The 24,136-nt window shown below is 31.3% G+C and overlaps 1 protein-coding gene across 4 annotated transcripts in view; it reads right to left on the reverse strand.

The window, feature by feature from the left end:
* The window catches only part of LOC148611662 (centrosome-associated protein 350-like), a 118,630-nt gene that overhangs the window by 72,127 nt on the left and 22,367 nt on the right, over positions 1 to 24,136 (reverse strand). For 3 of the 4 annotated variants that reach the window (XM_088592431.1, XM_088592432.1, XM_088592433.1), the window contains 4 exons: positions 22,963 to 23,094; positions 21,896 to 21,965; positions 21,016 to 21,501; positions 443 to 502 (listed from right to left, as the gene is read on the reverse strand). In XM_088592431.1, the coding sequence (XP_088448557.1) occupies positions 443 to 502; positions 21,016 to 21,501; positions 21,896 to 21,965; positions 22,963 to 23,094 (748 nt within the window). Of the gene's footprint in view, positions 1 to 442; positions 503 to 7,216; positions 7,322 to 21,015; positions 21,502 to 21,895; positions 21,966 to 22,962; positions 23,095 to 24,136 lie in introns of those variants that run through there. The other variant, XM_088592434.1, reaches the window with a different exon arrangement.

Raw genomic sequence — 24,136 nt, forward strand, 5'->3', positions numbered from 1 at the left:
AATTAGTATTCCTGCACTAACATTAGAAGTTGGATTAAAGATATGATAGAGACCAAATAACACTGTATAGGTATGGGATCAAATTTAGTCCAGAATAGTTTTTAAAAGTTCATACCAAAAACAGACATTCATTCACATGATACTTAAAAAAAGTGCATGAGAGTAAAATATCCCATTTTTGGTCCGAATATATTCCAAGTACATGCATGGAGCCTTTAAGTAATGAATAAACCTCTGAGAGTTTTATATTATTTCAATACTGAAAAGACACTCAAATCAAAGAGATGCAAAAAAATCAGTTGAGAATTTTCCAATACTTAGATCTTTCAATCTGAATTGATTAAAACCCTATGAATAAACTGTTAACTTTTCATACACACAATGTCTGTACTCATGCTATTCACACACTATCTTACCTCTCACCATGCCTACTATATCTTACCTCTAGGAGAAGCTTTCTGTTGTTGCCTTTTGATCTTCTCTTTGATTTTTGCCAGACCTCCTGTAAAAAAATACAAAATAATAGTATAATGAACAACTATCATTTAGTCCTCTATCAATCCAATCTATGCTCTTTGCCAGGAGAAATTAATGGAGAGGACTGTTAAGGGATTCAACGAAAACTGGAGCAAACCCGGGAGTTGTGCATAAGAGGTTTCAACAGATACACCTAAAACTGAAAAGATGAAAAAGCTCACTTTTAAGTCCTCTGACAAAAATACACTCATTCATGCTCATCTTCAATCCTATAAAACTTCATAAAAATCCTTAGAGTAGTTTTGGAGGAGTTGTAATTACAATGGATGGACAACAGACAGACAGATTCCTTCTTTCCTTATTTAGTTTGCAGAGGGTACAGAAAGTAAATATGCTATAGTGTGGTGTACACTGTACTCCAATATTAGTCCTACACATTATTTTGTTAACCTGAAGGAACAGCTTTAAATTTGAGGGCATGTAACAAGCACATTCTCAGAAGATCAAGGACAAACTTAGAACTATATTCCATGAAAACAATCACTTACAAACATAACGTTAAAAAAATGATCTCAAAATTTTTCATTCTCACTAAAGACCCCCAACTTAAAACTACACACAAATGCTGCCAATGTCAGAACTGTATGCTGACAACTTCTGAGAATAAGATGTGAGATGGGTTCTGTATATGTGTTAAGTGGGATCAATCTACTTTCAATTAAAACCACAATAAACCTCAATAATTCATGTCTGAATAAATCTTAAAGTAAATTTCTGTTGAAGGAATCAAAAGAGTTCTAACATCATTTTCTTCTCAAAAGATTTTACAAATATTTGCACAAACTTCAAGTCTGAATATGAAAATTAAACTTTGATTGCATTTCTCTCTTCAATGTTTACTTTTGCATATTAACAATCGGCATGTAAGACTGACCTATATCGTAATATTACTTTTCTTTCAAATCATTCCATGCAGTTGTGAATTTCTATTTCTAGGTAGTATAATAGGTATCAATTTCCATTTACACGCTAAAAACCCTATTAGAAAACACTTCATATGCTTTTAGAAAAACATGCTTCTAAATATACAAATTTTTTAAATCAATCAAGAACCAATCATTCAGAACATTAACTTCTTTATTTAAAAATAAGAGGAATTACAAGTCTCAATATCTGAAACATGATAGTACCTCCATTCATTGGCCTCCTGATTTTATAGTGACTGGAAACTTGTTGATTTGTAAGTTAAAATTCATTTCAAATTTCATGTCAGGCTTAATACATGTAGATGTAGAGATATCAGAAGAAACAAATAGAAAATGTTTATCAAAGGTTCAATCCTTCAGAAAGCCTTATAAACAACATAATATACAGCACTTTCTGGGAAAACAAACATCACAGGAATCATTTAGAGAGACTAAAGACACATTTAAGCTGCTTAGGATCAATCTCATATAAGCATCAAAGTGATTTCATACTGTTTCAAATGAAAGTTTGATTGGCTTTGGTGAAATTGAATATAATACAAACATATAACTGATTTCAAGAGTTATGTCTCTTACCCTAGGTCTATCTCCTTAAACCTAGAAGAGTTGTTGTTGGCTTAGCCCATAAACAACTGCTTGAATATGAAACACCTATATATAGTTTGTGTCAAGAAAACTAAGCTTAGCAGATTTGGTCTGCTAAGTACACTTAGTATCACAAACTGTTTCTACAATTTTATAATAAACGCCTTTAATTTAAATGCAATTTGACAAAAAAGATGAAATTACTTAAACGATATCTTCAAATTAGATCACCATACTGTAGATTATTTCATTATTATTTGAGAAGGAATAACTATGTAGGTCACAGTAACTCTAGTCATAGTGGCTGACTTATATAATATCTGTTTAATACATCATCAGTATGCATTTTATATGCATGCATAATTTTCTCCATCAAACAATCTAACAAAGCGTGTCATTGTGTGCTTTTCTTAATTTACTTTGTGTTGACTTTCTTTCCTTTTGAATTGAAATGAATAAGTGTATTCATCAGCTTCAGTAAGATATTGACAGATATTTTGTACTAACACTGGCGGTCAACTTGGTGCATTTAGGAATGTTGTTCATGTGCAGTTGAACTTTTAACCACAGTGTTTTAGAGGCCCTTATATGAAGCAGGTGCAACCTGTAAGAGGACAAAGTTGAATATAACGAGATATATTTAAAAATCATCTTGTCACCCCACTTTATTTTTCCCACTCTTCTAATAAGTGAGACCTGTTTTACAAAGTGTTCATACTGGTTACCTTCTGGGAAAGCCAGAAAGGCCAACTCAGAAACGAAAAAGTATCTGAATTTGAATAATAATTGAAGACCATATGTTCTTTCAATATTTAAATTCATTTTTGCTTTAAATAATGTGTGTATCTCCCCATAAAGTTCAAAGGAGTAAAACTCCTACAAAATTCAGTGGGTAAAAAGTTCCCAGTAATATAAACAACTACATATCATGTCCTAACTACCTACCAAGCATGAAATATGATGAAGTAGAATCCTAGGAATTACACTTATATAAGTATGATGAGCAGACAAACAAACAGATGGACAGGGCAAATACAATATGCCTCCTAACTAAAGTGTGTGGGTCATAAATCTACCTCGCTAGCAGTATGCAGTGCTTAAAAAAATTTTTTGGCATAAGGGAAGTCCATAAAACAAATGGCAATATCATGACAAAAACAGGAAAGCTGGAAACCACTACAATGGTCCTGACTTGGTACAAGAATTTCTGTTAGAAATAGTAGGTTAAAAAGAGTTTTATAGTGGACCAAACCTTTGACCTCATTACGTTCAATTGTTACCAGTAAATTGCAGTACAAACAGGCAGAATAAAATTGCCACTGAAAAAAGTAAAATTAGTAGTCAAAACATTAACAAAGATATATTGATGATATTATGAAAATCCATCATCTACGATATCCTTGTCACAAACAGAATGTTTATCAATAAGATCTTGATATAAAAAATAAAACTTTTTCAAAGTACATTTCATTTTTTCCTCATTTATATTATTCCATATTTAAAAAAATAAAAATGTTACTTTTCCCTGTTGATACATTTAAAAAATAATTTGTTCAGGAGACATACTTTGTAAAACTTCTGCTTGTTTCCAAATCCTTGCCAAATGATGCACTTCTCTTTATATCTATTTTCAATATTTATTAGTGATATAATTCGAATAAAATATGTTTAAACTAAAATAAAATATGATGAGAAATTTTGCTCAGTTGTAAAAATACCAAAAACCTCTCATAAGGAAAACACTTAAATGAATAAATCTACATAATTAAATGCCTTTCAACAGTTCCACATTTGAGATATATATATATAAGTAGTTATAACAAGTCAGTTTCCACCCATGTGTAACATGATAGAACAGAGTACTGTTACTACAGATACAAATCTGTAGGAATTTAATCAAAAATAGAATTATAAATTTTTACTGCCACTTTAGAACTTATTCTTTTTCTAAATCAAACTGTCATACATTGTATATCTTAAGAAATGTTTGTTTTTTATACTATTCAAGTACTAAAGATGAAAACTAGGGAGTTTATAAATCAGTTAATGAATTCCATTGAATCTTTGAATTGGCTACCTATGTTTTAAAGTATTCAATATGAACCTTAGTTCTCTTTATTTTCTTCCCATCCTGACTTATTTGCATTTCTATAAACGTTGTCTCGAAACAGAGTTTTTTCTGACCCTTCCAAGATCAATTTATTAAAATGACTGAGAGTTTTCCATTCAGTACGGTTGGCAAAACATACATTACCAACAGTTTTAAGATATTTATGTACATAAATGCTGACTAGCAAACTTAGTATTTTAATATGATAAACAGATATTCATATATAGAAAATTACTTGTCTATGAAAGGAAAACTGTTTCAACAACAAAAAAAAACACTTTTAATCTTGTATCATTTATCAGAATTTGAAGTTACAGTAACCTTGGAAATGATTGCTATTAAGTTTTTAATTGACACATACATGTAACTCAATGACTTGCAATCACAATATTTAAAACTTGCAATATGAATTTTTTTTGGCATTACTTAAGCATAGTCCATTTCAATAGCATTCCAATTTGTTCTGAATGACAATTTCAATAATTTATTAATTTAAAGGAACTCTTCCTTGACACATTAATGAGTGACATTTAGAATTCCTGCTTCAAAGACAACTTCACCAAACTAATGACCAATATTTACATCTTTAAATAATAATCATCATAACACCAATACCATAAAACATTTATCAGAATTTTAATTGGTCTATGCTACTCCATTACAAACCAACAAACCCTGATATAAATTATCTTCCATCACAACCTGATCCACAATGTCAATACTTGATTACAATGACATAACCAGAGAACAATTCTAATTAAATGCATCAATAGATATGGTTTTTAAACTGCATTTAACTTCAGCTGTATCAGTTGTTATCAGCAGGTTCTTCCAATATACTAATTGTATTTTTCTGTCTCACACAACTGACTATTGAACAACTCTCCATGACAAGAACTTTTTTCCTTGTTAAAACCATGAGCTACTTGGTATCCACAAATAAGGCCTTCATTCAAGGCTGAACTGCTTGCTACTATGAGTATGTTCGAGTATAATGAATGAAGTCCTGTATACTAATATAACATACAATACAAGTTCATGGTAATACTCTGGATATTAACCAGAAAGCAAGGTCTGTAAACAACATTCCAATAACTGTTAAACTTACAAGTAGCTGTAGTGTGTCTGTTTTCTATGTCTGGTCTTTGCCCCTGAATTACGTTTTTTTTTTATTTCCACTAGATTCTCGGTTTCCTTGATTACTCTTGCAATGATAAAAGCATCATAATTTCTGAACATGAAGTTGCAAGCATTGTTGTCCTAAGTATACCAAAACTCATGCAGGAAGCTGATATGGAATAGCAACCTAAAAAGGTTAAAACATATGCCCTATCTATACACATAAGTATATTTTCCTCATGATCACACCCATACTCTAACCGGCCCATATATTACTGTAACAAATCCTGTTACTATATCATTTGTAGAACAGAAATAAGCCCCTAAAATATCCCATCAGTAATAAAACAGGCTAGAAAATTCACTGTCAGTACAATCTGTTAAAGATAGTAGTGTGGCAAACTGTTGAAGTGTTCAACTTAACTTTCAAAGAAAGATCTTATCACACAAAAAGCAGCAATTACATTGATACTGTTCATGCTTATAGAGTAAGAAGTCACGAAAGCAGGTTTTATCGAGTCTTTAATAAACGGTTTTGAACACACCAATGATTTCAATTAAAATGGTTTGTACTTCATGTACTACCAGTGAAAATGAAATACCACAGGACCGATGGACATGTCTGGTAAAAATGGCTTTTTTTTTTTTAGTTCCCCAAATAGAAGAAAAGTTCAAAATATGAGATGTGGTCTGTTGACCTCTAAACCAATTTCGCAAACACTGTACTACATGTAGATGTATAGTAAAAATTACAATGTACATTTACTATGATTGAACTTTGATGCAAAGAGAAACAAACAACAATGAACTTCAAGAATCCATGTTACATGAAAGAGGTTAACACTTCTCTCAATTCATTCACAAATTCCCAGGAAACCATACATTTTGTCTACTATTCTGCTTTATATAAATGGACAAATAATCCAAAAGACTTGAGCTGATATACTATTCTTTGATTCAAACATGATCTACAACAGTAGTTTATTAACCAAGTTTACAAACACTTTATCTGATCACTACTACCAAACTACAACATATTTCTGAATGACTTATGAATTATTATACTGTCAGAAGAGAAACAAGAAAGGGAATTCTCCTTGTCAATATAAAATAGAGTCCACGGACACCAAAGTTGTGAAATACCACTTAACACTTCACTAAAGTTGTTCAAACACCAGTTAAGCCCTTGTCTAATGATAAATCTGTCTTAAAGTGACTTAAGATTGACTGTTGTTCAGCTGCACTATGACTCTACATAAAATTGGAGGCACTATTGAATTCTTCTATAGTTCTAAACATAGACACCTCATTTGTAAAGGCTAAATCAAAAATTCAACTTCACTCAAATGTCCTCCAGAAATACTCTGACACTGCCAAATAGAACTAAGCTGTATTTCTGATGCGATTGACACAGCTTACATAAAAACTTCTTCATCATGCACTGGGGCCAACTCTAGAGTCAAACTGATTCTTTGTAAGTGTGTATAATTCAAACAAAGTATGACTTCTGGTTGGATTTACTCAATGGATAACATTAGATCTTAAATAAATCAAATACAACATTGTCATGTGAAAAGAAAACAGTTAATATTGCCAGTATAGACATGTTCCAAAATAAACATATTACACATTATACTTTTCTACTACTTTCTCTTTCAATCAATTAAAAAATATGGGAATCTGAAGTAAGGTACAAAAGGAAACTAATCAGCTTGATCTTATAACATGATATTTTAGAACTGAAGCCTTATTATAGTGTATTCCACCCTTTACCTATACCCAGAAAATCAGGGTCTTTTTACATCAATTCATATTACCAAATATCAAATTTTTCTATGACACAAAATGAAACCCACTGCATGTCTACTTACTACAGATCAAGTCTACATGGAGATCACAATCCAGAATCATTAAAATGATCAAATCATTTAAAACTTACGTAATGCCCACGCCCCTTGTCTTCCATAACTTTAACCTAATCTTTTCAATAAGTAATGGCATGCAATAACTTCTCTGCATTCACGTCAACAAATAGTTGTCTTTGACATTCCAAATATACAATAAAACTTTAATCATGTTCATTCAGTCACAGACTGGGTGGTGGAGTTTAGTACTCCCCTTATATCCTATAGAAAATCACACGAGCAATTTATACATGAAAAATGTCAAGAGTTAAATTTAATATTTTACTCATAAGTGATATTAAATCCAGCCTTTCTTGTATATTGAGAAACCCGGGGTAACAAATTCATTATACATCAAATTATTCAGCAGGAGTGGGATGAAAGTATAAAACTTAACAGACTTTCAGTCCTACAAGCCAAATGACATGTACTTTAAATAAAAATAGCTTAAAATAATGTGAGACCACTAACTTCAATTCTTATGGTTTTTGTCTGACACGTAAGAATCTTTTAAGGAGTTCCCTGGTGACAATATACTTGTAACTTTAAATTTTCTGTACTCCATCTTTTTTAAAAATACTAGATGTGCTGGTGACAATATATTGGTAACTTTAAATTTTTCAGATTCATTTCACCTAGCCATGACCTCACATACTAGGAGCAAGCGCTTCCATAGGACCATCAAGACAGTTTTAGAAACAGGAAGAGGATGGCCAATAAACTTACAGTAGAAGGGTTGTCATGATAATTGCATTAGGTTAACCAAAAACTATATAATTTGCCTGATTCATAATAGGAGCGGTTATATCTACCAAGAGAAGAACAGAAAAAAAATCCAACAAACATGTCAGACAACTCTAACAGCCTCAAGTCACAACAAATAATCAAGTACAAAGAAATGACAACAAATAATCCAATGCATACAACAACAATGCAATTAAATATTCAAGACACTACTCCATTAGCAAATGACAATTTCATGGTGTTTCCATGATATGGCATCAGGCTGATTGAACCAAGACAATACAAAGCCTTCTGATTACAGCTACAAAGACATTTCCATAACTATTACAACACAATCAATGTTTGCTAATCATTTATAAAGAAATGAATGACAAAAGATAAGGACATAACAATTCCATTTTCATTTTATGCTTCCACAGACAATGAACTAATTTCCGCTATTCATTTATTAAAAAAAACTCATTAATCACAGAATGAAAAATAACTACAAATATTTTCAGTACTGATCACTTCTGATTGGACAGAAAAACATACAAATATGTATCAATGATTTATAGGCAGAGAGTTTAATACTTTTTGCCCATTTCTTCTTTTGAAAGTGAGCAATATTTTACATGTACTTTGTGACTATAATGACAGTTTAATTGCTTTTGCCAAACTCAAGCTGATGCATTTCATGCTATGTCATTCTAAGAATACTCCCACTCAACCATTTAGGGTAAACAGGAAGTAGATAAGCACAGAATCTGGTAAGAAGTTATCATACAAAAGCAATACACTAAATATCTGAGGGTTCCCTCAAATAGAAGCTAAGAATTTTTTCTTAAGTGTATAACAGACGGACGGACAAGGTGTGACAATATGGTCCATCAAAAGCATTTGACAAGTGACATAATATAATGCTTTTTTAAAATCTGAAATGAGAACTCAATTAAATTTATAAAACTCATTGATGATAATATTGGCAATGTTGGTAGGTAATAAAACACAAAGACTCTATAACTAACCTGTAGTTGCTGGGGCCACATGTTCATACATTAGACTTGCATTGCAGAGAAGGCAAAATATTCTCTAGGTAAACTACTGGTATTTACTTAGTCAATATTTGCTGTTATATTACATTTTCTATATAGATACCTTTAATTAAACCAATTCTATAATTCTAAACCAAACCAATAATTCCATAAACTTGATAAATTACTATCTGAATTCAATTAGTGTTAACTCTTGTTTCATTATTCAAGTTCATTGAGTTTTTCCCTTTATACAGATGAATTGACCATGAACCCCTACAAATACAATTCATGTTCGCTTAAATATTGCCCATTTAATTCAGATTTAGCTTGAATGAACTAAACCAGTTATGCTGTAAGTTGCTGTTCTTTGTGACCTTTGGGTCATTAAACTGTAACTTATAAATGCATGGATTTTGAAAATTTGAACTAGAAAGCAAGCTCATTAACCTTCATATCCGTTAATGAAAAAATAATCCCTAAATGATAAAAGATAAATTGGACTATCTTTTTTTTTAAAAGTAACAAAATTTTAACCCCTGATAGATTATTACCTTCTGTTTGAAAGAAAATTCAAACCATTGCTATAGCATGGTCATTGACATGTTCATCTTTCTATTTCTTTATTTCCTTAGGACCATCAATGGCTCAAGCCAAAGGTCAAACTCATTGTTACTAAATATAAAACTTACCTATTAAACATGAAGAACCTTTAAAAAAAGATGATATGCTCAAAGAATTGCTCATACAAGAAAAAGGAATTTATGTGAATTTAGCAGAATACTTCGCAATTATACTCATCACGAACTCAACACAATGTAGGAACTATCTTGTATGAAAACAAACATTGAATACACTGTATTCTGATTCACTTACACTTCTCCTTTCTAGAATTTTACGCTTTATTTTTATCTTGTTTACTTAACCAGGAAAATCTACAATGAAAAGGGCCTATTTGTTTCCATACTGCTTAAAAAATATGCGACAGTATCATTAATGACATCATTCTTTACAAATAGATACATCAATTTTCCTTTTATACTCATAGACACTAAATGGGAATTATAAATGCAGATCTAGTATAAAGGTTTCTTCATTTAGGAAACTAATTCTTTCTGTTTTATGAGAAAAAAAAACAGTTGATACTAGCATTAACTTACTTGACTAAAGATAAGTTACTGGAGTGCTCAGGGTTTAATACTATTCCAGGAAGACAGAAAGTAGCTACATACATTTGTTAAAGCTGTTTTTTTTTCTTTTTACAAATGAACAAAATAAATCAAATTTATCTAATATTTTCAAAGCACTATAACAGAGTATGGAGCTTAGAATAGATCTTCATTATATCTACCAGACTACCTTGACAGTATCCGACAAAATAATGAGAAGTCACTTAATAAATGACCAGTTGCTTTCCATTAAAAAAATTTACTATATGGGATTTTTTTATTGAAGGTGCAGAGTTAATTCCAGACTGTGCCGCAGATATTTTATGTATGGCGCATAAAAAGTGCTGCATGTTGGCCCTATGGGTGCACAGTATTCCGAAGGTCAATCTCTAAATTTCTGAATTTTTATCAGTTCAATGTCCAGACACACTTCCATAATTTACAGCGTCAATGGCCTTGACTGTTTCTTAGTAAACAGGAAAAACAAAAGTTAAAAATTTCTAGGCATGCGGTTAAAAACGACTTCAAGAAACCGTGGGCGGTGCCACGGGACACAGTCGATTCCCCTGATCCTGCTGATGTCACCCAATAAATATGGATACAGGCCTGCGAATCTGGTGAATTTTGAGTAAAATGGAAAATTGAATGTCCATGGGCTTGGGTAGGATGTGATCCTTATAAGAACAGAAAGATTCTAAGTGGTCCTGCAACATCAAAATGAATGACAATTTGAATCAGCAGAATGCTATTATAAATAATCAACATCAACATCTACTAGTATCTTTTTATTCATTAATGGAGGCCTCTCACCTACATTGTACATGTAATGATGAAACAGTTAAGTGTATACAAACAACTAATTTATTGGTAGAATGTCTTCTTTTATGTAAAAATGACCCCTTTTATAAAGCCATACTGGCCTCTTTTTTTCTAAGAATGACCCCTGTTTTACTGTTAATTTTTGTACCTTCTGCAATTTTCTGGAATGAACAATGAAAGTGGTATACATTTTCCTCACTATCCAGATGTATAGGACCCCAACCAGAATGGAACTCAGGTCTTAATTCAAACTTGGAATTCTGAAATCACCATCACACTGTGCAGAATAACTTGTTCCATAATCCTTAGATAGAAACATTTTTGGGCCAAATATTACTGAATTATCCTATTGGAAAGTGGTAATAACCCAATTCTGCTGAATGTCACAAGTTTAACAATGGAACAACTCACAAAGCTACAAATAATCAAGGGAATGAAAGAATGTAGAATGCTCAATGTGGCTCTGTAGACCAGGATCCGATATCAGTTACTGTATTTGCATTCATTAAGGAGGTAGAACTAGGGTAAGGGACACAACTTTTACAAATCATTGGAATGTTTGTATTCACCATTTTACAACAATTTCATGGAAACATCAAAGTAACTTGGATTGACTTCATTCTGTTTCAAAGAAAAGCTTGAAAGGATTTGGTGATATTGAATATGACACAAACATATCACTGATTTCAAGAGTTATGTCCCGTACCCTATCACCTTATGGAAACTATTGTATGTTGGTTTCTTAAGAGTACCCACAAAACCCATGAAAATTGGTACCCCACTATTATAATGAAACAGTAAAATCACTATATACCCTCTTTTTCTTTTACTCCAGTAGCATTTATTCATTAGCCCTGTGCAGGTCCGGGTGTGAAAAGAATAGGCCTGCAGCAGCGCTAAGCTTGTCGTAAAAGGCGACTAAATAGTGCTCAGAACCCTAGCCAGGGGCTAGGGCGCTCTGCCCACTGAGCAACTGGGATGTGTGCCCCAGGTGGTGGAATGGGGTACCCCTGGCGTGTTACATGCTGGGGTTGTCAGGCTATAATACGGAAAACCTGACCACAAACCATAGTGGTGCACCGTGTTGGGAAAGATGCCACATTCCTCGCACGTTAAAGAACCCTACTGTGGTATTCTCCCAGAGTAGGAACCATAGAGCTCCGCCACAGGAGGCTAAATTGCCCAACCCTACCCACCTCTCCCTATTTCCAGTGGCAATCAAAATTTGTCGACCCCATTGTCCTTGTATCCCATCCCTTTTTCATTTCATTATCATTTCATGTTCATTTTATCATCAATTTCATGTTCATCGTCTGAATATAGCTGAAATATTGCTGCTCGGACGTTAAACCCCAACAAACAAACAAACAAATTTATTCATTAAAACCATATTCTTAACTAGACCTACCGTTGGCTGAGCTGTATTGGTACCATTTAACAAGCCCATTCATGTTCACACTGAACTGCCAAAACAACCCACTTTTAATACTGCTCTACTGACAGTAAGCTCCAATGAGGCAGTAAAATACAGCTCAACGGTTCAGATTATTAGGTCATAAATCATCTTCATGGTGAAACTGTCCATTTTTATTACTTTCCTTGTGACAAAAAAGGTAAGAAGTTTTTTTTTCTCTGACAATAAAATTTTCTCAGAGGAATAAAAGTAGACCAGAATAACACAAGGTCTTACCTGTCATGACCCTCTACAAAATTCCTTAAAAATTATAAATGGCTTTGAGTTTATCTGTAAAATCGATGTCCTATCATTGAACCAATTATCTTGTCAAATTTTTCCAATTGATCTGTTTTAATACAACAATATGGCGAGCAGGATAAGTCTAGAATGATGCATTGGAGTGATGAAAGGGAACTTTGGAAATGACCATTGATTTGTGGAAATCTAGTTGTCTCAAAGACAATTGAACCCACTGAGATACTTCAGTTCATGTAAACAAAAGTAGAAAAAGGCCATAAATAGAAATTTTCTGAGTCTATAGAGAAATAAAATAAGTTATGAATGAATGAAAAGCTTGAGTAAAAGAAATAATCTGATGAGTATTAAGCATTGCTGGATTTAGGTTATTCATAACATGTATCAAAATCAACCAATAAGCCTTTGATGTTCTCTGTAGGTTAAATTGAAGTCTAAAAACCATAAACGATTACACCATCTCAAGAAAAACAAAACGGTATATAGAAAATAAAACAATTTCAAAACTGCACAACCACCACCTCTCAAATCCAAAAGAACCATATTCAAGTAGTGTACATTGACTAGACCTAGAATTTCCTGAAGACAGAATTACATTCACTTACCAGAGAAAGATGACTATTAAAGGGCAGCTGAACCTGTTGACCTTTTTAGTATTATACTTTACCCAATCCTCCTGTCAATACATCGATAAACTCTTAGCTATAATTAGACCTAAGAACCTTTTCTTGGAGCATGAAAAACATATAATAGCAAAAAATAAAATCAATGTGTTATTGATATATCTGAATACATCCATAAACATACATAGTCTCCAAACATTTCCAAAAGTCTCATTGCTAAAAGTCCAAGCTGCAATCACAGACCTGTATCAAAACAGTAAGCAAGATTCATGATGCCAATCCTAATTTTACTGGTTTTAGCCCATATTATTATATGGATAAAAATTCAAATACATGTACATGTAACAATTCACTGATCACTAAATTTTAAAATTTATGTAGAAAATAGCAATACATCACTTAAAACTTTTTTCGGCTCTTCTAACCAAATTTTTGTTCTTCAGTCTTCAATTATTTAATTAATCTTATTAGTGTTTATTGTCATATAAGATTTTGAAGGAATGAACATTTTTATTAAATTATTTCACTTCAAAGAATAAAACAATACCTAGATTGCAAAGGGACATTTTCCAAGTAAAAATTTAAATGCTTTTAATAATACTTGTATGCTAGATAATACATGTAATAAAATCTGTAATCAACAAAATAGATACCTGTATGAACTTAAAAGAATTGTGACGCAGAAAAATTCAAATCTTTATTTTTTTATTTAAAAGTATCCAGTAAAATAGCTTTGGCAAAATTTTTAATTAAGTCAGCAGGTATTCCAGTAAGGCAAAATTCATAAGTATCAATACTTAAAAAAGCAAAATACAGGTGCAATCAAACAATAAATTGTGAATTACCTGAAGTTTTAAAAGTAAAATCCTGAAATCCAAAACTCATTCAAAAGTATCTAGTATCAAAGGAAGTTTTTACAATATTTTTCACTATGGACATTCCCAGGGACATCATGTTAACATTAACAGATTTCAATACATACAACCAATATATCTTCTATAACAATACTGGTTCCTGACATGGGATTGATTTTACTCTGCAGGATGACAGTGTTCAGTTAATAATGTAATGAATTAATTCCTGATGCAATTATTTCACTGCTTGCAATGATAATGGGACAGTATTGTTTCACTCTGAAAGCGAAAATAGTAATCCATCATATTTATATATAAGGGGAAGGACAAACACTAAATATTCTATCAGATTAATGACACAAGACACAAGGCCAAATTCATGAAAGACTTTATCCAACAATTAATTGATGGTATGAACTAACAACAATGTATTGAAGTTTAATCCAACAATAGTATAAATGAACTTTAAACAAGATAACACAAGAAAACCTGTGAGCAAATCACTTAAGGATACACCCAGCTTCCCATCTATAAACTATATGCTTAAAATATTTAAAAAAAAAAAAAATGTCAAACAGGAAGTTAAAATCCCTAGAGCCTAAAATCCAATTCCACAATATGGCACACCCATGTAAAGCTTCTGTGAAAATATCAAGTGGCTGTGTGATCAGTTGTTGCAGTGTTTACAGAAAACTATTACAAAAAAAGGTGTAAAGGGATAAACAGACAAACAGACTTCATGGAAACCAAGATCACTATATACCTCCTGCTTCCAAAACTGGGGTAAACGATTTACCTAAGGACAAAAGTAATCAGCTGGCATTTCAGATTGGATTATTGATGTGTTCATATAATAAATAGATGTAAAATAACATGTGCATTGTATGCAAACAAACAGTGTAATGGTTGCTTGGCAGATTGACAACAAGTTGTGTATGTTCAGTAAATAAAAGTTTTTATCACTGGAGGCAGCTAGCAACATATAAAGTGAGCTTCACTGGTTATAACAAAAGTACTTGTGTGTTTAAATTCACAGAAAAGCCAATTCAATTATAACAATGTATATAATAATAAAGTTTTGCATTATATCATCATGGACTATTGAATAACTATTTTTGTTGGAACACCTCATTATTTTCTCCTGAAATAAATCTAAGGTCCAGGTAGTTAAGCTGACAAATTTTGACCTACAACCTCCAACTTATGACAACCAACTTGACATACTACAGTTTAATTATACCACCTTCTACAGCAGTCAATGTCCCATAACTTTAAATGAAAATTTAAAGAGCAAAGAAATTCCAATTAAGACAAACATACTTCCAAAATAAAAATTATTGTGAGTTTGTCTACAGTTATGGGTACAGAGGGCACTATACTGGAACAAATCAGTCAAAAACTAGCATGTTAAAACATCTTAGGGTTTTCATCTTATCACTAGATATTTTTAATTCAATTTCACCATAACCATAAAATAAAATCTGTAAATGAAAATTAACTATGCATTGCACATGTTGGATGAGACACCTACATGTATAAACAAATACCGGTAATCATTATATATTGACTAAATCTTTATATACGTTGTATAAAACTACCAGAAACATATAATTATATATTTGGGCCTAATCATGATAGGCTTCAATTTATGTCAATAGTCACAAGTGGGTGAAAAAAAATTACCTTTGAATTCTCTCAAAAATCTAGGCAACAAGATAGTAGGAAGGATCAAAGACAATTTAACATCGCCTGATAAATCAAAAACCAACTTGACAAATACAATGACATGGAAGAAAGTACACTTTACATGTGTGTTAAAATCCTCATCTCTTATAAACTTAACATGATTTTGTCATAAAATTTAATTACCTAACCATACCCATTCATATATGAAACTTTTATGAGAAACAACTTGGAGTCCATATTTGTTAACTTTTCTGGTTAAAATCTTTTATTTCCAAAGTTTTTTTTTTCCTGTTGTAAGACTCCCAGACTATAAGTATTTAGATAAACTGGTCAAATTCTTAAATTTGCACTGAACAAACTAATTAAACATACAAGTGCTGATTTTTAAACTCAATTTTATTTCTTTTCAATGATATATTATTTGTCCTATCCATTTGCATGTCTCAGATTAAAGATCTTAGGCCTACATACATTTGTACAACGCATGATCTTTACCAAACACACCCACATTAAATTACAAACTTCAGTCCACAACACCTTTACTTTCTGATTTGAAGCTGCTCAACTATTTAGAATCTGCTTTCATAAAAATTATGCTCAATATGAAACACCTCCATCACACTATTTATGTCATTTTGTCAGAATGCTGTTTTGTTTTGAAAAAAAAATGCCTTTCTCCCCTACCAGTAGTAGTATAATTTTTCTTTAAGTCTTTATTCTTGAAAAAAAAACTTTCTGTTGAGATTCAGGTCTAATGGGAAAATGTCAGAAAAAGGGAGTTTAATTCCTGGAACTATAGTACATTTCAATTCAATATAATGATGATTCCTAAGCTCTTCCATTCTAACTTGAATTATCATTTCAATAATTCTGATCATTTAGTGGTCTATCCAATAAATCATTTTACATAACATTTTGACAACGCTATAAACAAGTTAAATGTGTTAAAAAGACACCATTATTAAGATTGAGCATAAGATCAAAATACATGTACATCAATATTACAGTATAGGTGAGTTTTCAAATCAAGTGATGAACTTACATTTCAAATAAGAAATATAACACAGAAAAAAAAACTAAGTGCTTGTCACAGAGAGGTCCATGCTAAATGGTTCAGAAGCACTGATAAATTCATCATACTTTGTGTGGAGAATATACATTATATCCCCAATTTGTTTTGATCATATTCTAAAGAATAGATTTGCTAATCAGTGCCACTTATATATAGGCCACTATCAAGTAAAAAGGACATTGAAAAAAAAAAGAAGTTTTTTGGCATTTTTAAATATTCTCAAAGAATACACTGAATTTCTACTTATATTCCTAAACTTGACACACTGTAGAACAATTAGATAAAACTTAAATTATTTGGCATTTTGCCAAAAACCACAACAAATATATAAACTGTGTTATTCTGAAAAATGATTTTTTCTTAAATTAAAAAAAAATCTTTAATTCCTTCACTCTATAAATACATAATCATTGTCAAAGAATATCAGAATAATTTCACATATCATTATAGTTATAGTGAGAACTCTCTAATGACTTAAACATTAAGGATATGAGTTAAGTACTACACAGAAAAACCTGGTAAGCTATTCCATGATCTACTATGAAGAAATAATAGAATATAATCTCCTTAACTCAGAAACCAGTTAAAATCACAATAGTTTAGGAACTGTGTCACTGGTTAATCTATTCCGTAACAAAATATTTGAAAAAGAGATAGGAATAATTAATGAATAAGCACATTTTCCTACTAATGGGTCGATCAGTGGGATATATCACCAATGATTTAAGAAAAAAATATACATTTGTACAGCTCTCGGCAACTTAGAATTTATTTTGACTTTAAGCTTCAGGTCACTTTGTGCAATAAAAATTAGATTCATTTATTTTATTTGTAACATTTAAATTGAATTTTAACATTGTGAATCACAAAATCTAATTATTTATTGGTAGTTTAGAAAAGATTTCATTATGATATATTACGTAATAGATTTAGTTTTTACAACAGATCTACTAAAACCTTATTAAATGGTTTAACAGCCTAATGGAAGGAGAAAAAAAAATCTTAATTCATTGGCAATAACCACAGTGGATAAGGTTAGAAGCAGTTACATTATCTTCCAGGATTATCTTATAAATGCTATGCATTATTACCTTAAGCAAGTATAAATTCATTCATACTGCAACTGTTCTATTTGAGCAGTCAAAATGCATTGATCATATATTTACAAGTGATATATGATTACTGACTGACTGTAACTTTTCAATTAAGATGTCTCAAATGTTGTATTGATTTTGAAGATGCCAGGATGATGACTGCTTTGAATAAAAAAATGTTGCTTTCCTTAAAAAACTTCATTTTTCGTTAAAAATTTTGTTGCAGTATACACAAAAGCAGTGCACTTACTTAACAAAAACTTTGGTGAAAGTGCTATACACAGCCTCACATTTTCCCTCAGTACTAAGCCTCATTTCTATATCAGTTTTATGTCAAATCATTGTACTGTTATTGTTAATATAAAAAAATCAGTGAAACTTATTTTGGTAAGGTTTATTTTCTTGTTCATGAAAAATATTGTTAATATATAATTTAAACAACTGAAACGTAGATTCAAACTTTAGTATATGGTCAAGTAGTTGCAGGAAAAAGTTACGAAAAAGTTGTGACAGACAGATGGACAAAAACCATATCACACTTTGGAGCTGTGGTTTAATAAATTCCCAAAATAGTTCATACTGGAAAACATGGCATTTTTTTCAAAATTTTTCACAAAGTAATCTCATGACCTAACTGGTATTAAATACCGGATATATGGAATGGAACTATGTCAACATATTCAGTAATTACAAAACAGGCTAACATCAAAACTCTATTACATGTACTACATTGCAATATCGACAAAGCATAAAACATTTCTAAAGTGACAAGACCCTTACAACTTATCAATAGGCCTTTTCAAAAGATTTTAATGAAATGTTTCACACATAATTAAATTGACTCCCACCATCCTGTCAAGCTCACCCAAAATAATACTTTATTTTTTATCTTCTCTACTTAAAGTTTTTGACAGATTAATACAGTAGATGATATTTCTGTCACTAATTTTTACATTCTTTGGCAACATGTATATTTTTTATTGATGTCTTGTTAATCTCCTTTAAGAACTAACAAACACTTTATATGTTAGTCAAAATCAGGGAGGTGAAGTCAGCTTACTCAATCCATCTCTATTTCTTTTAACTAGAACTGCAAAACCAAGTTTTAGCTATGTATGGTGTTTCTAGTAACAATTAAACAACATAGAAAATCCAAGGCATTGACACATAAAATGTAATATATAATCTTTGAACTATATAGTACTATAATTTGGAAACATACAGTAATAGTTGGCACAAAGTAAAATTAATCCCAACATTTCTTTGTTTTGTTCCAATGTAATGTTAAAATCATTATGATGTCAGAAAAAAAGAGAGGATTTTGCTACATCAAAAGTAGATGACTCAATATATGTTCAAAGTTCCCTAACAAATCAACTAAATTAGGATCCAATCAAAGAGTTATTTCCCTTTATTTCAAAGTTTCTAGAGCTTTCTATACAATCATTCATGACAGACTAATTTTTGTATTAAAGGTCTTTTGAAAATTTCGAAAATTAAACTGCCACAAAATATTCAGTATTTTAATGCATTAAGTCGAAACAAACCTATCCCTACAGATATTGTAATGAAATGATAAATATAAATCATCGATAAAAGGCGACATGATGTACCAGAAGGCATGGTGGGAGGAAATAATATACATGACATTAATTTCCATTTCCAGCAAGGAATTACAACATGGATAAATTTAACTTCATAACAATTAATGAACCTCCCTGATTGTAATCATGATGATAGGAAGCAGTTTTGTAGTGTTAACATTAATCCTGTAGCAACAAAACCCTGTACTTCTATTGACATGAATTCCAGCCATAATAGCAGAGAATGAAAGGCCATATCTATAGATGGTTAACTAAAAACCAGGTCACCACGACATTATCCCAGGATTTAATTACTCTAGTCTATCCTAATTACACATCTTTTATAGTAGTCTCATCTAAAATCTATATGGATTTTTTCCAAAGCTATTTTCATAATTAAGAATTAATTGAAGAGGACAAAAAAATTTGTAAGATCATGTTTTGGACAAACAAACTAATTTGTTGTAAAGGAAGCATGGCAAAGCTTAGATACAAAACCATTTGGAATGGCTGTTTGGTACAATCTCCTGATATTAATGAGTAAACATTCTAATATAAAACAAACATTTAAAAAGACTTATCACATAAAAAAATAAATTACCAATTAATTCTGACCAAAGTTAGCTTTCAATGAGGTCATAAATCACTTCAAATAATGATTTACTTCTTAACAATAATAAATTTCATTTATAGCCATAGTTTTTCATTTTCATTTCTTACACATGTTTAAGGCCATAAAAATTATATGCAAGTTTCCTGCAACCTACCTATACTATCTTTTTTTGTGCCTAACCATAACATTTTATGACCATTTTGGCTCAAGCACAGTCAAAGTCTAGATAGTTTCTCCATTAACTCATTGTTAAATACTTTTGAAAAATAAAAAATTTTCCATACCTACCTATCCAACTTATTTGTTACTGCTGGCAGGAAACAAGAGTTATCATTTACATTGGCCTTATTTATAAATAATGCTAGCATAAATATATGGTAACAATGAATACACTTAAAATCCCCCTACCTTCCTATGGCACCATTTAAAAGCCTACTGTAAAATATAAACTACCAAAGACACACTCTAAACACAAAAAGAAAAGACTAGAATCCAAAGGGAACTAGCCAATATTGTTATTTAATATTATGTCTGCCATACTTGTAGCAGATTATTATGATTCTGTCAGAGATTTTTAACATTTCTTATTTAACACTTTGAATGTGTAAAAGCAAGTAATTCACACATTTATAAATAAGTAGGAGTATCCTCTGAATTCAATCAATGACAACTATACTCATACATAGTTGATAGTTTGCCATTTTAACTACTAGTACAGTAGATATGATGCTATTCAACAGCCATTGTCAGTATTACACCAATCGAGCACATGACACACACAAAATAATAAATCTACAATTCTAAGTTAACAATAGGTTATAAAATATAATTATAAAAAGTCCTTGACCCTTACCTTCACCAATGTCCTTGATACTCTTCTTGAACTTTCTTTTGGGTATATCATCAGATTGTGCTGAGTCAGTAGAACCCGTCTCCCACTGTCTGTCATTCTCAGCAGTTTTACAATCATAATTGCCATCCTTATTAGAAGTAGTCCCCTGATAATGCGTAGAGTGTTTACTGGAAGATGAGGATTTCGAGGCTGCAGGCACCATAACATCAACATGGGTCAATCTATTTTCTGACCCCACACGTCTTTGGTCATGTGCCACTTGAGAGGTAGGTTCGTTGAGAAATCGGATTTCAGTTTCCCTGATGGCTCTTGTGTCTGTTAGTGTATTTTGCATGGTATTAGAAGGTGAGTTTGGACGTATGTAAGTTGTATTTATAGGCCCTGGGGGTAAATCGGTGTATGTACCATCAGGATTTATCTCCCTTTGTTCTTGACGCTCTCTGAAGTCCACTCTTTTATTTCCTGTTGTATCATCGTTTTCATCATCTGAAAAATCAAGAGATTTAATGTCACACACAGTGAAGCAGATATGTTGTTGTTAGCAAGTTCCATTCAAACGATTTACAAACATGGAACTTGTTAAACATTAATTAGCAAATAATCTATGCATTTCTGGATAAGAGCATTTGTTCAATTGATTAAGCCTTCTTTGTACTCTTCCATCATGCTGATTTAGAGAATGCAACAGTAAAGTGAAACTAAAAAGTGCACAGGGTCAACAAGAAGTAGCAACCACTAACTTTAAAGCATTAAAGTATTTCATAAAACTTTGGTATGATCAAGATTTGAACCTTACATATCATGCATTTAAGGAACATGAGCTACCACTGCATCACTGAGTAAGTAGGGTAGATTCTTTGAGCAACAATAAAAACCTTACCTTTTCTAATGACTTTTCTTTGTTCTCTGTTTCTCATTATATTACTTCTTCCATAATTGTCCACAACAGCCTGTAAAAATAAACAGTTTTACCACTATAACACCATACATCCATAAATATATCATATCAACATGACCACATCAAGAACAATTCTTGTGAATGCATGATAAATCATAGAACCAAATGTAAATGCTCCATCTTTCAAAACTATTTGCATGAAGATTTACATATTTTCCAATCATTTTGAAATCAATAGCACTTGTACCTAATAGAGTTCCACCATGAAATGAGAAATGAAAAAAAAATCGTTCAAATTTTTAAACAATGCATCAATAGCCATAGAAAGGCCCCATAAAGTCTTAAAGAAAAACAATTGTCACATTTTAATAACTACTTCAGAGATGTTATTGTAAAATAAAGTTTAAAAATATTGATTTCATTTCAAAGTAAATACAAGATATTAAAAAATTATTTATCTCAGGTATCCTGTAGGTATAAATGGACGCAGAGTTTCAGGAGTAAAATTCAATAAAATGCAATTACAGTTAGAGTTAAAACCAATACAGAATAAAAGTGAATGTTCGACAATGTATACTTTTAAGTGATTTGTATAAGATTATTGGATTAAGTAAAAATAACAATGAAATAATCTATTTCTATAATGAACATCGAAGCATGTTATATTATGTGCCTGTGTTAGAAGGACTCAGCTCCAATTAAGTCTGAATTTGACCTAGTCTTATTTTGAGGTCTGCCATAAACATATGACAACAACCAATATTTGTTATTGTTTACTCCAATACATGTATAACCCCTGCAAAGAAGGGCAAATGGGCCCAAAGTAAAACAGCTTGAGCACCTAGTCAAAATTTTACTTGCATATATAGCTAACTTTTGGAGAATTATTTACATAACAAATACAAAATGATCTTTTCACCGACTTTCATAAACTTTATAAAAAAAAAAAAAAAAAAAAAAAAAAAAAAAAGAGACTTGTAATAGTTCTTTTAATGATTTTTTTTTCACGACATGACAGTGCAAAATGAATGAAGCCAACAAGAACTTACCCCAGATGGGAATTCATTTAGGTTTGGGTTTTCCATGAGGGAGCTATAATTTCTAACACTGGGATTCCCTGTTTCATTCAAATACAGAGGTGAACTGTGCATATCTCCCATTCTCTGCTCCATCTTCCTTAACTAAAAAATAACATTTCACATGTTACGAATCATTAACAATCATAATACGAATCATTCACAATCATAAACTTTCAAACTGTCAAAAGTTTGTAGGTTAATAGTCTTTGTGGTTGATGTAATTCTCAGACACCATGAAGCAATGTATGTTAACCTTACACAGCTACTGTAGATAAATGGCAATGACCTGTCCCTTGCTGCCATTTTTGCAAGCAATAGAACAATGGACAATCTGTATCAGTGGTAAAAATTTGCAATGCACAGAAATCCAAATGCTAGCTGACCTTGAATGTTGCTTATCAAATTTTGAAGAAGGTCTATTCAAATATATAATGCATTTGAAAACAAATCATTCTATTTTTCTATATATTTATTCCTATAACAGTTGGGCCATATTTTCTGTGATTCTCCTACGCCTACTAACACAGACAATATACATGTAATCTACATCATATCATCATTATAAATTTCATTTAAATGCATACTGCTAAATATTGCAATAATGTAGCGTAAACCAAGACTTGCTATAATTCCCTCTGTAATATATATATATTGTATTCCCTCTGTCATATATTTTTGTTTAAAATACATCATATCATTTATTCATTATCCATCAGTGATATAGAGATGTAGTGTGAATAATTAAAGGTGTAGATTTTTAAATTTGAATACAGAGACTTGTAGCAAGTTAGCATAAACCTAATCAAATTTCAGTAAGCAGTTAGACTTTAAATATGACCTCTAGTCTAAAGCCACAAGAATGTAGACATAGCTCATAAAATTGTGCTATATCTATTCAAGTTAGCCAAAGCATTCAAACTGCAGTAATGATTTTCTTCTCTAAAAATGTTTCATGGTTTTAAAATGATAATCAAGCAACATTCATCATGAATTTTAAGTACAAAGCAAGGATTCAAAATAACTTAACATTGGCCACTGAGTTATTATAATTTTTAGTGTTTTCCTAAAATTGTTTTCTTGTCTCACTTTAATCTTCATGGTGTAAATTCACTTTCTTTATTGAAAATAGAGCTACAGAATAAAG

This window comes from Perna viridis, chromosome 7 (genome assembly GCF_037379345.1).
Source record: "Perna viridis isolate PV_CMFRI_1.1 ecotype Kerala chromosome 7, ASM3737934v1, whole genome shotgun sequence".
Classification (NCBI taxonomy): Eukaryota; Metazoa; Mollusca; class Bivalvia; order Mytilida; family Mytilidae; genus Perna; species Perna viridis.